The following is a 15703-nucleotide window of genomic DNA, read 5'->3' as shown; positions in this document are numbered from 1 at the left end:
ATAAATGTGTCCTGCTTTGAAATAAAAGGCCTACCTTTGAATGCAGATGTGTTGTAATTGTGGTCGATGGCAGCAACCATGTCTTTCCAAAAGTCGGAATTCACCTCATTTCCTCGCTGATTACAAAAACATAAAGTTACAATCTACATCTCTAAGTCTCAACCATTAATTTAAAACCATAACTTATCAAATATTACCTTATGCAACATGTCCACAACTCTTCCACAGAGGAGAGCCCCAGGCAAATCAAAGTAGTTGTCATAGAAATAATATTTTGCTGCAAAGACCAAAACAAAAGTCATATAACTCCAGTGGCAGGTGATGTGAAAGAATACCAGATAATGCACTTCAACCTACTTAAGTGTACAGCGTGTAGCTATTAGATAATGAAGATGGATGTAAATATCCTACCAGATCTTGTGAAAGAAGTATTGAGGCTGTTGAAGTGCTTCCACTCCCTTTTTGGACCATAATGTTTGACGATGTCTTCTGTGCTGAGGTCAATGCTTCCATGGGTCGCTCTAATCAATCAAGGAATACAACTTTTCTATTATCTCACTTTTAAAAAGGTCAGTGAAAGCAACAACAACTTAGACAAAACAACATACCGCAAGACAGTTCCATCTTCAGCCAGCTTCACAAGGTTTCCATCCTCCAGATCCACTACTAGTCCTTTAAAACTAGACACAAAATTCAGCATGTTAGAAATACAGTATGAAGACAGGAATCCAGATCAGCACTGCTGTCCTGTACTCAGCATGGACAACTCGGTGCATACCGTTCCAGAGAACAGCAAAACAGATTGCTGAGCCACTACAGCCACATAATAACTCAGGATACATGCAACAAAGGTCCCGGTGGGAGTCTAGTACTCTTAATTATCAAATTTCTTTTTGTTGTGAATACTAGATAGCTTTACCTTTTTGCCTTTCCCTTACGAACGGAAAATATATTTACCAATATATTACTTGAAATATATTGTAATATATTACAATATATTATTTTCCATGACATTTTACAATATATTATATATTGAAAAAACATGGAATAATATATTGATGATACATATATTATACAATATATTATATATTGCAATATATTGCAAAATATACAAATTATTGCCACTTTCATATATTCCAAAATATATATTTATATATTTATATTTATAAATATCCACCATAATGTATTCACATTTATATGGGAAAACGTATTGGTAATATATGTAAAGATATAGTTTCACATCTTTGTTTAATATATGGTAGAATATATGTTAAATATATGGAAGAATACATTTTAAATATATGTAAAATTATATGGAAACATATGTACATATATGTGTTTAATATATGGAAGAATATATTTTAAATATATGTAAAATTATATGGAAACATATGTACAGATGTGTTTAATATATGGTAGAATATATTTTAAATATATGTAAACCTATATGGAAAAATAAATGTACAGATATGTTTAATATATGGTAGAATATATTCTAAATATATGTAAACCTATATGGAAACATATATGTACAGATATGTGTTTGATATATGGTAGACTATATTTTAAATATATGGAAACTTATATGGAAACATATGTACAGATACGTGTTCAATATATGGTAGAATATATACTAAATATATGTAAACTTATATGGAAACATATATGTACAGATATGTGTTCAATATATGGTAGAATATATACTAAATATATGTAAACTTATATGGAAACATATATGTACAGATATGTGTTTAATATATGGTTGAATATATTTTTAATATATGGCATACATCATTTTTGCCCGGTCTGGTGGTTTAACGTCTGTTTCAGAGCACCAGAGAGCAGGGCAGACATATCAGTAGCACCGGAAGAGACGAAATCTGCGTTGCTATTGGTCCGGTAGATACAGGTTGTGAAGGCACCTTGTGTATTAGCACCGGATTTCAGTACCCAACCCTATTCAGGAAGAAGATTTTTAAAAGTAAATGTAAAACGTGGAGGCAGGGAATAAAGGACCCAATCCAGGAAGGTAGGCAGGAGAAGGTTTGAGGAAGGGGATTTATTAACAAAAACACGGCAGCACTAAGGCTGGTAAAAACCCAGGGAAAAATACAAAAAAGCACAAGGCTGAAACAAACTGACAGGATAGAAACTAACTCAATAGACAGGACCAGGACACAAACTAGCAGGGCGAGGAACACAAACTCACGCAGAATTTAAGACATTTTTATGAATGTGAGGGTTCTTGTTAGGAGGAGAAGCTAGCTAACTATGTGTTCCATTCAATACAATGGGAAAATATAGCGGCTAGCTAGCTACACTTTTGGCATAACTATTGAAATTGAAATTGTTTATTTAAGAGGATAACCCCTTGAGATGAAGCATCTCGTTTTCGAGGGGGTCCTCGAGACAACGGACAATAAGACAAGGACAATACAATACAATACAGCACTTATACATTCACACTCGCTAGAGCTCTCCCTTATCCCACCCCCCCACCCGCTCCACCGACTCCTTGAAATCAAGTTTGTATATAATACATATTATAGTATTAAGAAACATGACAAAATTTATATATTGATAGCCTACATATAAAAAAATATATTGCAAGGTCTTGATTGCAATATATTTTTTTATATGTAGGCTATCAATATATAAACATATATGATATATGCATATATGGCAATATATTGGAAAATATAAATATCAAATCACATATATGGGAATATAGTGCCCAATATATCACATGATATTTTCCAATGTACTGCAATATATTTTGGTTTCGTAAGGGTTAATTTTCAGATGAAACAATCTAAGAAGCATAACATAATCTTTGATTGATGTTCTCACAGCTTATGTCCTCACAAAGACCATGACCTGTGGCCAGGGTAGGGTCACGAGTTGAAATTGCTTAATTTTGAAGGGTCACAAGCCAAAAAGGTTGGGAACCATTTAATAAAAACTGAAAGCATGGGTGAACTACTTGCCAACAGGTAGCTCAGTTAAAAGCCTCCAAAACAACTTGAAGCTGTTATATTGACATAGCTTTTTATGATGATGATTTAACTAAAGTAGGCAAGTCCCCAATCCGTGGTCACCATATTCTGCCACAGCTCGTGTGATGATGCCATTATTTGTAAGGAGGATTTTGCTTTAGTAGTCAGCTATTTTTTGTTTTGGTGATAACTCTTACTCTCCCTGTGCAGTTTGCCCGTTACATCGCTAAGGCTAGACTAATGTCTTAATTGTTGTTTCAGAGCTGGAATTATAATGAGTAACATTTGCAGTAGTATAGGAGGGGACACAATATGCTAGGCTGGTAGTTTGCTTCCCCCCCTGCATTTCTTTAAAGCAATCACAATCGTCTTGGGCGGCGCTAAGCTCCGGACGAAGTGACGGTGCCTCTGCAAAACTGTCTCGGGAAGGTGGAACTTATTTTGGTAGAACATTTGCACCCGCAAAAGAAAGAGCCACATACAATATTAAATGAAGTTAACTGTTGACTACTTGTTCCGAGTACAAATGAGCTGTATCTGCATGCTTCCGGTGCCACCACAGACACCACAACTCTGGTAAACTGAGGAATACAGAGAGCTTTCGCTGGCGGTCATAGACATGAACTTCTTTGGCGAGACCTTGAATGCAACGGACATTCATTTACCAGTGTTTCCCCTATCATTGTGCAACGGGGAACCCCGCCAAAAATAACACCAAATACCCATTGTGTTTCCCATATTTTCATTTAGCCGTGAACGGCAGTGACGCATTGCCATGAGTGCGTGAAGGAGGCAACTATCTGTGGTTAGTTCAGGTCTGTAACAGCAGGTTAGTCGAGTGTGTTACATAAACTGCTAGTCAGCTGAATAGTTGAAGCGAAAAAGATGACGTTGACGGTAGCCTAATGTAGGGGTTTTCAAATTGGGTGAATGTGAGCCTCCCCTTAGAGTAGGTAAGGACAGCCAAGCCCCGCCCTTCCCCAAAATCCTGTCCACCTGCCCTAACCCACACACGGCTCTGCAGTAAATGCCATCTTTTGTGTGTTCCAGGCAATGATGAGTTTCAATAACAACTGATAAAATGTAAATATTTAAGACATTTTATTTCCACAACATTTTTAAAAGTGCATTCATAAACAATTCTTTGCAACAGCAAATCATTTCCAGCTTCAGGCAGGCCTAATTGAGGCTACTTTTATGATGTGGGGGGTCTGGGGGTCCACCCCCCAAAACTTTTGAGCGTTAAACACTTCATTTCCTGCATTCTGGTGAATTTGTATGCACCTATTTCTACCTTTTTCTGAATCAATATGCTGGAAATATCGTTATGTAAAGAAACACAGATTACAATCCAAATATAAAAACATAATGGAATATATTGCAATAAGGCTCTCAGGCATTCTGTATTACTTTCATCTATTTATTCTCCTGTAGATCTGTTTAACTAAATAGATCTGAGTCAGCACACATATAGCCTAGGCATCATTTACTCCTTCCTTCTCTTTTGCATCTTTTTTTGAGGAAGTAACCTCAATGATACATTATTCATTTTAATGTATTAATAAACCCTTGGACTGTAATATTTGATGTTTGAGCAAGATTTCTGCTCATGTCCAAAACTTTGTGCACATTCAAAATATAACTCATCTCATCTGTGTTCTCTGAGATTTGGAGGAGTCGTGATATTGTGTGAAAAATAAAGTTATAATAGACTATTACAAGATTAAAGTCACTATATTTCAGAAAATAATCTACCTGCACCATAGTCTGCTGTGAATTACGTGATTGCTCTGCTGATACGGTAGATCTCAGACCTATTTTATTATTATTTGTTTTTAATCAGGGTCAGTGTGGAGAACCCACAATCACAAATCGCAAATTGGACCCGTTATCAAAATGCATAACTGCAAACTCAGAAGGGCTGAATAAGAAAAAACACCACTGAACATAAAACAACCTTAAAACTGGTCAAAAAAAATCTTTTTTTAAATCTCTTTTGGCCTGGGCAAGCCTGTCAAGGGCGCGTTTTCTCTTAGCATTAGTTAACGTCACATGATCCGCAGCAATGTGCAGTACAACAAAAATATGGTGTTTTTTGAAAATTAAACCATATGAACCTATTCTGGTACAACCTCTAAATACAATTATGAACCTGAAAATGAGCATAATATGAGCACTTTAAAGTGTTAAATTGAATTGTAGTGTGGGGTGGTGATAGCTGTTTGTCAAACTCATCTTCACCACGGGTCACACTGGAAAATTAGAATCACATCAAGGGCCAGACATGTTTAGTTCATTGACATGCTTTTATTTCAGAAAAAGTAAGAAAAAGTAGAATATTTGTGACTGTATTGTATATGTCTCATATTGCCTATTTGGTCGACATAAAGCCCTAAATAAATAGCAAAAAAGTTTCTTAGGCATCATAGAATTTATCATAAAAAAGCAAAACAATGTATTCTGGTTACATTTGTAATAGGCTACCCGACTAACAACAACCTGTTTCACAGGCTGGGTGGGAATTTCTATCTCTCAAAGTCGCTTTGAGTGATTACAATTTGGTAAAACAGTTTCCCGTCTTTTTGGTTTGGCGCACAACTAGGTAGGCCAACATCTATTGTGAACCTAAATTGATATGCGGGCCGGATCCAAATTTGCTACATAAAAGTTCCGCACTCTACAGTAGCTTTAACACTCCGAAAAGATGAACATCATTCATTTTACTTGATGACCTCACAGTTTAGGCTTAAACTGTGGAAACTGGTGCTGTTGCGGACTCACCAGAAATCCCAGGTAGCAGGGGTTAGGTTCAGCAGGTCCTTGTCATAGCCTTTATGCTCCACCAGATACCTGGCAAAGCTCTCATAGATCAGCTGCAAAAACAAGGAGGAAATAGCATCACGTTGTAATATCACGAAAACGAGCAGCACAGTCAGAATGCAAATGACAACAATGAAATGCAATTTTTTTTTTTATTAAATTAGATTTAATACAAATTAATTCATTTTATATATTATAAATTATTTACTAAACACTGATTTATCTGGTTGAATACTTAAAAGGTAATTTTGTGAAACAATCTTTGACATTGGTCCAGTATTGAGCGTGAACGCTGTAACCGGCAGCCACAGATCGAGCTGCAATGTAACCCTATGGGGAAAATGTTCAGTTAGAGTCCACTAAAAGTTCTGTTTTTGCCGCTGACAGACTCAGATTATTATTCTAAGTGTCTGACAACATTATGGAAAGGATCCCTACAGAGATAGACCTTTGTAATACCTCTTTAAAACCTTTCTGTTTAACCAGAAACAGCTCTGAGGTCGCTAGCTCTAAACCCACCAGACTCCATTTAAAAAAACAATACTTTTAGCGTGTATAGAGCCAACATGTTTTCACATATAAATCTGTAAACTATGTGTTTATTTCAACCAAATCTAGAGTTGTGATGGTTGGAAAAGTGGAAAGACGACCCAAAACGGCTTTTCATAGTTTTATTTCGTTTCTGTCAACTTTGTCAAAGATTATTTTTTGGGGCATTTTAGGCCTTTATTTGACAGGACAGATGAAGACATGAAAGGGGGAATGACATGCACCAAAGGGCCGAGGTCGGAGTCGAACCCCGCACCGCTCCGTTGAGGACTAAATCTCTATATATGTGCGCTCCGCTGTATTTCACGATGCTAAAATGACTGTTTATTTACATGGAGTCTTGTGGCTTTAGCGAACGCAATTTTGCGGATGTTTTTATTTTCTTTAAAAGCTTACATTACAGCTTGTTTCCCCATCTCTCTTAATACTGGACCAATGTCAAAGATTGTTGTTGCCATCAGTCACTTAGACACAAACACATAGGAACATACAGTCCAGGTTAAGAAAAAAAATGGTAGGTACCTGTGATGGTCTAAGCCACACAGGTTAAACAGCCAGCAATGGTAATATGGTACACAATTTCACCCCATGCTTTTTTAGTACACATATTAATTTATTATGCAGGCAGCCACACCCCAAACAATTTCGAAATTAAAACAAACATGTTACACTGTTTGGTTAATTCATAATCCACGTTTATTTCCCTTAGCTTTATATGGTTTAAATGGAATGCACTCTTTTCTACATTGTAAGGTTTTTGTTATATTCATCATTCTTTTCTGTCTTTGTTACCATGCTGGTGGTGAGGTCCTTCCTGGTGCAGAAAAGGCATAGAGCCGAAGTCCCACCCCTTCTGGTGGACCTCATAGGACCTTAACTCAGAAAAAATATTAACGGTAGTGAACGGGGAGAAGCAAATTATTTTTTGATCCCGTTTGAATTGAGCCATGGATTACAAATATGATGTTCGTCAATTTAAAAGATAATTTTTCAACCGAAGAAAGTCTCAGTTAGCTGTAGGTTTGTCGTAGTACCACTTAGTTTTGTGTGAAACCACTCAGTGGACTACATCTCCCAGTACACTACATCTCCCGTCTCACACAATCTACCTCACCTAGCTTGATGCTCGGCTTGCTCGCTAGCTAGCTAGCTAGCTGAGCTCTGTTCCACAACACATGTAACGTTATCATAACTGCTGTGTTTTATCCAGTCAAGTGTTTTCAGCAGAGAAGCAAAAGAACGAGCGAGATCCTCTGCTCATTAGAGTAATGTTACATCCCCGGTACAATACACACCGACACACACACACACACACACACACACACACACACACACACACACACACACACACACAGACATCGTAGCTTCAGCCAGACGTCATCCATGAAGTGTGAAGTCTTTCTAATGACGTATTTTCACAGTCTTATACTTCAACAGTTTAACAACAAACTGAGACTTTCTTCGGTTGAAAAATTATCTTTTAAATTGACGAACATCATATTTGTAATCCATGGCTCAATTCAAATGGGATCAAAAAATAATTATTATCTCTCCATTGACCCTCGCTCATATTTTTTCGAAAGATAGGTCCCATTGGCCGGAAGTAGAAGGGCGGGACTTCGGCTCTCTATGGCTAAGGGTGAAGGACTGTTTTAAACTATGGCCTGCCAATTGGGCCGTACCATCAGATGTCATGCTGGAGGGGGGATTTAGGTTTAGGTTGGGTTTATTTGTATTAGTTGCAATTATGTCCATTTTGATTTCCCCCTGTGTGTTATTTGGTTTGGCCAAGTTAGTATATATGTTCCCTTTTTGTCTTATTCAGCAGGTCAGTTTTGTTGAGTTTCCATCTATTTTTGGTTTAAGTTATATTGAGTTGACCTATTTTAGAGGCCTAGATATTAAGTTCTTGGTTTATATTGATTTGTGCATTTTTTGGGTAAATAAAAACCCACTTTTTCGACAGACTTCTGTTTTCCTCGTTGCTTTACTGCTTGGTCCCTGACAGTACCCTTTAATGATCAGTGAAAACTTCCCTTCCAGCTCACTAATGTTTTGACACTCAACAGTTCAAAGTTTATCATGAACTTGTAATGGTGAACATGTTAGTTCACACAACTACCTATTCAGACATCAGACACAAAAACATTCGTTTGGAGTCATGTTCGTCTACACCTGTTTCAACCTTTCCAACTCCTTATGAAAATACAGCCTACCTTTGTCTGTGCGCCGTGCATTAGGGGCTGGGAAGGTAGCGTACACTAGGTTCATCAGAGCTTTTTCACTACAAACTGCTGCCTGAGGAAACAGCATATATGAGACTTTGAGGGCTGGAAAACCTCAACAATGAGAGTAACTACAGAATTGGGTATTAATTAACTGTGGGTTCGTCATAAGGGATGTTATACGAGACATGACATTAGACATAGTCATTCCATCCATTGTTAATGTCAAAATGATTGAGATTGTTGCAGCTTTAAGTTATTTCAGTTATTTGTGGGTTCAAGCAACTCATTACTGGAAAGTTAGCATCTTAGTGATGACAATCAGCGTCGGAAGAAGTATTCAGATCCTTGACTTAAGTAAAAGTACTAATACCACACTGTAAAAATACTCTGTTACAAGTAAAAGTCCTACATTGAAAATGTTACTCAAAAGGTGCTGTAGGTAGGATTGTGAAGATCCAGGATTTGAACATCGACAACTTCTCAGTCCCTCCCCCCTTTCTGCTAAAGCCCAAACGGTCCCAAACGCCCCTCCCCCCACAAGGGAGAATGAATGCGTGTGCATGAGCAGTGATTGACACGCAATTAGACACCCCAGTAAAAGTACTCAATGTAAAATCAAATATCAAAAATGCTCCCCTAGTAGAAAGAGTAAAGGATCCAACCAGCTGTGTGTTTAATGGTCTAATCATCTCAGCTGGACTTGTAGCCGTTATATTGTCGGCTAGTTTACTTTAGAATCAAACATCAGATTTTATAAACTACATGTGTTTTGTGTGCAGGAATCTTAATGTGTAAAGTAACTAGTAACTAAAGCTGTAACAGATGAATGTAGTGGAGTAACTAAAGTAACTAGTAACCAAAGCTGTAACAGATGAATGTAGTGGAGTAAAAAGTACAATATTTCTCTCTGAAATGTAGCGGAGTAGAAGTAGAAAGTGGCATGGAAAGAAAAGACTCAAGTAAAGTACAAGTACTTTAACATTTGTACTGGAGTAAATGTACTTACATATTTACTTACATTCCACCACTGATGACAATAATACTCATCATGCAATATGCATTGGTCTTTAATAAACACTGGATTTAAAGAGGCATCTTTTGCACGACTGCTTCTGCACAGGGACATGTGCTTCAATTAAATCAAACAATTAGTCAAAGAAATCTCATTACTGGTAGTCAGAGGTGCATTTCTCTATTGGGCAACCATTTTAGGGTTCCCTACGCTGGGCTACTGATCCGACAGGACCAGTAGACATTAGGGCTGCACAATTAATCAAATTTTAATCACGATCACGATTTTGGCTTCCCACAATCAAATTTGCGCGATCGAGCGATATTTAAAATGTGTCGTTCCGTTCATAGAACGCTCCTTAACAAAGTTTTTGCAAAGCCAATCTAGCGCTCCATAAACCACTGTATGATCACGTGCCTCCATGAGCCAATCAGAGTTGTTCCACAGCTTAGTTTTTAGATGTAGACAGTCCCAGAGGACAGAGTAACGTGAGGAAAATTCCACAACAGGTAGCAGTCGGTCATCATAAGCCGGTCACGATGTTTACCAGTTTACCAGTAAACGCAACATTTAGTCCCGTCTGTTTTGTTTTTCAGACAACAGCAGTGACCAGTGCTAGTTTGTGTCTTTTAGCTCATAGCTTTAGCGGCAGACTGTTGGACATCCCGCTGTTGGAATCCTGAAATACAGTCACACTATACTATATACTGTTTAGCAGTCAGCATTTTAGCCGTGTTTAATCCAGTTACTACTGTGGCTAACGGTAGGCTAACGTTAGCTGCTGTGTAACGTGTTATTAGTGTTTACTAGCGTGACATTCAGCGATGTTTATGTTGCCTCTAACGTGGGTTTCGGTAGATACCGGGCACCGTGTCCTTAACGTGAACAGAAAATTGCGTTGCCTGTATCTTTCACGGCAAACGTGCATGTGTGGAAAGCGGTCGCACAACAGCTGAAATGGCATACTCCTTCAAAGTATCCTTCAATAAAGGAAGATGAATGTAGCACAATATGGATGTAAAAGCAGTTCTAATTAGCCTATGTGACAATAAAATTGGCTTTTGGTTCAAATCAACAAATAATTGTGATAATTAATCGTGATCTCAATATTGATCAAAATAATCGTGATTATCATTTTGGCCATAATCATTCAGTGCTCAGAGTTACTGCGGGGGGGGGGGGGCACAAAATGATTACGTTTTTTCAAAAACAAGAATATCTTAACATGAATTCAACATATTATTAGCAAATATAATTAAGCCTATTTGTGATGTATGTATAAATGCTTTAGGCCGCTCACACGTTACTGTAAACTCAGTTTAATATTCAACTTAAATGTATACAATAGCCCATAGTATTAGGGGGTCCCCATCATCCTTCTCTCTCAGTTAAGGGCAGCAGTGTAGTCTATGTAATACGCAGGTATACGCAGTATACCCACTAGGAAAGCTCCAGGATTTCCATATACCCACTTACAAATGCCCAATGACACGCAACAACATACTTTCTATTATATTTTTTGACATATTTTGAATTGTCATCTATGTTCTTTTTCTTTGCATAAGCTAAATAAAGGGATTTCCACCGTAAATTGGTGCATTAAAGCGTATCCACATGCAACAAAAATGAAGTTGCTGACGCTCAAAACTTCCCTGGGGGAGGACACCCAGACCCCCCACTATGATATGCCCCCTCCCTTCCCCAAAAGCAGATTCTGGCCCATATATATATATATATTAGAGGTGTGAATCTTCACTGATCTCCCGATTCGATTACGATTATCATGTCAGAGATTCAATTTGATTCAATATCTCGCTGCATCACGATGCATCATGATGCGTCAAAAATACATTTTTACTATTAAAGCCATGTAGGATATTTAATTCATAGCTTTTCAAGCTTCAAAAACAAAACATTCTACAGTGCTCTAATACTAAATAAATTGGATACATAAAACTATACAGCACTGAGCACATGGCACTTCCTTAATGTGCAAAACATACCAGAATATGTAAACAGAAAGGTTGTTAGGCCTACATTATACATAATCGAATATGGCCTGGCCAATTATCGATGCAGCATCGTCCACATCTACGATTCGATGCTTGATTATCTGATTAATTTCAACACCTCTAATATATATATATATATATATATATATATATATATATATGTATGACTACACCACTGGTTAAGGGGTCTGTCCTTGGCTTAAAAATGTTGAAGACCCCTGGTTTAGGTTTTGTAACTCGGTGTCACGACATCCAGCTGTACCCTGTGCGTCTGGCTGTAGCTTCTAATAAAAGCCCATGGATGATGATGATGATGATGATGATGATGATATGAGAAGCTGTTGCCAATAGGCCTCAGAGAGGATTCACAGACATGATGATCATCATCATCGCCGCCGACGTTCAACCTGTGAGTCACGCACAGTGACTGACTGCAGCACCATGGAGCATTTGGCATCGCATCGCATCACTCTGGCTGCACGCATCTCTCCATGCAACCACACTGACACAAGCAAAGACAGAACTGACAAGTGACCGTGGGAGCGTATTGGCGCAGATGTGTTGCGGACCGAAGCGTCACGGCCACCGTATGGTTATGTATCGGGGCTACAGCTGCACGGACTCCGCACACGCACACACACACACACACACACACACACACACACACACACTCTCTCTCTGTCACTCACCCTGGAGGTCTCCTTCAGGCGGTAGCGGCACAGCGTGTGGTCCAGGTCGAAGCCGATAACGTCGCTGTCCGACAGGCTGAAGTATTCGCTCATTGTGGCAGACGCTGTGGGGGAACCGCAGGCGGGAGACCGTCCGCTCGTCAAACACCGACACCGTTATTGCTGGGTCAACGTCACTGACTGACGGTCTGACTCTGGACACGCGCTACTGAGGTCTTCGCTCACCGAAGACGTTTTCCTAAACCCCCCCGAACCGATTTGTCACTGAACGGGTAACACTCGGAGCCGGGAGTTAGACTCCTGTGTGCCAGAAGAAGGCGGCAGAGAGGCGAGTGCGGGGAGCGTGCAGTGCTTCCGGGTGTGGAACGAAAACCGTAACACACAGTGTGCGTGCGCAACATGAATTTGCGAAGCGCATTCAATTCTGCAGGGCTCGATGGAACCAGAGCCATGTCTTTCTCTATCACTCTCGATGGAACTAGATAGATACAGTAGATATATACTGTATTGATCCCCAAGGGGAAATTCAAGGTCCCAGGAGCTTAAAGACATCACACACAACGTACTAGGGCTGTGCAATTAATCGAAATTTAATCGTGATTACGATTTTGGCTCCCAATGATCACAAAAACAGAATAATCGAGAAAAACAAGTATTTAGCTCATTACGTTTTGAAAGTAAACTCTTATTTTCTCTTGTGTTCTGAATGAAAAAATAAAGTTTAAATACGAAAAGTATTAAGGTAAATTTCACAGTTGTATGTGTTTGTTTTTTTTACTGTCGATTTATTTAACTTTTCCCACTGTTTTTTAAGTTCAATAATTGCAACATCTTTCCAGAAGTCAACAAGTAATCGTGTTAAATTATCGTGATTTCAATATTGACCGAAATAATCATGATTATATTTTTTTCCATAATCGAGCAGCCCTACAACATACACATACATCATAAACAGGATGATAAAATAACAAATCCGCATGAATAATATGGACAATAAAAGAAAAGCTACTAAATAAAAAATCCATATGAATGTACTCAGGGATGTATAAGCATGAGAGGCTTGCAGTGACAGGGCAGGGACTGACGCTGTGGTTCAGTCTGCATGGTAAGGTGCTCTATGAGAGGGGGTGTCATAGTGGTATAGTGCAAAGAAGTCCAATAGTGCAAGGATACAGTCTAGAGACCAGCATATATGGACGATATGAGAGAATAATGTAGACATAGTAATAATATAAAAACTATAGCAGTGCAAGGATACAGTTTTTAAAAAGACAGCATTAAATATAAAATGTAAATAAAACTGTAGTGTTGAACTGGTTTATTGTCTTTATGCATTGTAAGCAACTTGCTATTTAACACCACGCATGCTCAGAGTTAGACCTAAACATTCCTTTGTCTGCTTCTTTTTCTTATGCAATATTTATTTTGCATGTATATATTTGTTTTCTGTATTTATTGTTTATTTCATATTAATGTTTAATGTGTTTGTTTCTTTATGTTTGCACCATTCGGCAAGGCAAATTCCACGAAAGTGTAGGCTACTTATTGTGGCAAAAAACTTTTTAAAACTTTCTCTTATTCTGATGTAGCCTACAGATCTAGACGCACCCTAGCGGCAGCAAAGTTTCTCATTACTTTGAGATTCTTAGTCAATATTCTGAGATACTAAGTCAATATTTTGAGACATTAAGATTCTAGATAAGAGATAAGATAGAATTTTATTATCCTGAATGAAATTTGTCTTGGACAAACCAGGATTGTATGTCGATAAGGCGGCTTACCCTTACTGCACAAATTATGACGACTATTATGCTGTGTTGTACAATATATTGAGATAATAAGTCAATATATTGAGATACTACATGTAAGTCAATATATTGACATTACAAATCAATATATTAAAGTTTCTCATTACTTTGAGATTCTTAGTCAATATTCTGAGTTACTAAGTCAATATATCTAGATAATAAGTCAACATTTTGAGATACAGTATTAAGTCTGTATTGTATTGTATCTCTTTTCAGTGTTGTAGTTTTGTCCCTAAGTCTTGCCGTCTCAACACCGGAACTAAACAGAGCTGAATTAGCACAACTTTTATGCATTTCTTTCACATCTACTGCAGTCAGATTCACTGTGTTCACTCCGAAGGAATCACTTCACATGGGTAGGCACTTGTAATGACATCTCCAACATGTTAAGAGGCATGTATATTGACTTAGTATCTCAAAGGAACGATACATTTTAAGATAGTGATTTAATATCTGAAAATATGAACTTAGTATCTCAATATATTGACTTAGAATCACAATGTTTTGTCTTAGTTTCTCAGAATATTGACTAAAAATCTCAAAGTAATGAGAAACGTTAAAGTATTGACTTAGAATCTCAATATATTGACTTAGTATCCCAAAATATTGACTTAGTATTTCAATATATTGGCTAAGAATCTCAAAATAATTAGACTTTACAATACTGACTTAGTATCTTAATGTATTGACTTAGTATCTCAGACAATCGACTAAGAATCTCAAAATAATTAGAAACTTTTAAATATTGACTTAGAATCTCAATATAATGACTTACTATATCAGAATATAAACGTAGAATCTCAAAGTAATGAGAAACTTTAAAATATTGATTTACAATATCAAAATATTGACTTAGTATCTCAATATATTGACTTAGTATCTCAATATACTGACTTAGTATCACAGAATATTGACTAAGAATTTCAAAGTAGTGAGAAAGTGTAAAATATTGACTTAGGTTGAGCACCATGCAGTTTCTCTCTCTGGAGCGCACACCTTTTGTCTTTTTTTGGATTGTAATCATGACCTTGGTGTCTATTATAAAGCATTTCATAATTATAAGAAAACTATCTAGTTAACAGCTAACCATATCACATATTGGTCTTGTGTACACTGTTTACTTAGACCTGTTGATTCCACTGGTTTTAATTAAAAAAAGAATCACTTTATCAGGTAATTTTTTCGTTTGTTTTTATTCTGAATACAAAAATGAAAAAACTATATTCCAAATCCTCTGTATAGTTTCAATTTTATTATAGCTCATGTAGGCTACCTTTATTATTTAGCCTATTTCTGTTACTTTCTTTATTTATCTGTAGCCCATTTACTTCTGTTCTTTCTCTACTGCTGCAGCAACAGAATGTCCCAGCTGGGGATCAATAAAGGTGTATCTTATCTTAAAAAGTAAAAATATAACTTTTTATGTCAGGTATTAGTTCCTGACAGGGAACAGCTTCTATGATCTTATAGTTATGAGAACAATATTTAAAAAAAGATATGATAAGGGAAAAGTATGGGTGATGCATTTCTTCCAAACCTGAGTTATCAGTAGCTTTTCTCCCAGCTGTTCCACCACCTGTAGGGGTGGA

The 15703-nt window shown here is 37.4% G+C and overlaps 1 protein-coding gene across 1 annotated transcript in view; it reads right to left on the bottom strand.

Annotated features, from left to right (window-relative positions):
- nt5dc1 (5'-nucleotidase domain containing 1) overlaps positions 1 to 12653 on the bottom strand; it is a 109126-nt gene extending 96473 nt beyond the window's left edge. The window contains 6 exon segments of the mRNA XM_039781877.1: positions 35 to 116; positions 198 to 277; positions 412 to 521; positions 609 to 680; positions 5778 to 5869; positions 12307 to 12653. Coding sequence (XP_039637811.1) covers positions 35 to 116; positions 198 to 277; positions 412 to 521; positions 609 to 680; positions 5778 to 5869; positions 12307 to 12399 — 529 coding nt within the window. The 5' untranslated portion in view covers positions 12400 to 12653.
- Positions 12654 to 15703: the final 3050 nt, after the last annotated feature.

Source organism: Perca fluviatilis, chromosome 18, assembly GCF_010015445.1.
Source record: "Perca fluviatilis chromosome 18, GENO_Pfluv_1.0, whole genome shotgun sequence".
Taxonomy (NCBI): domain Eukaryota; kingdom Metazoa; phylum Chordata; class Actinopteri; order Perciformes; family Percidae; genus Perca; species Perca fluviatilis.
Note: the sequence above shows the minus strand (reverse complement) of the source record. Positions and strands in the feature narration are given on the sequence as shown.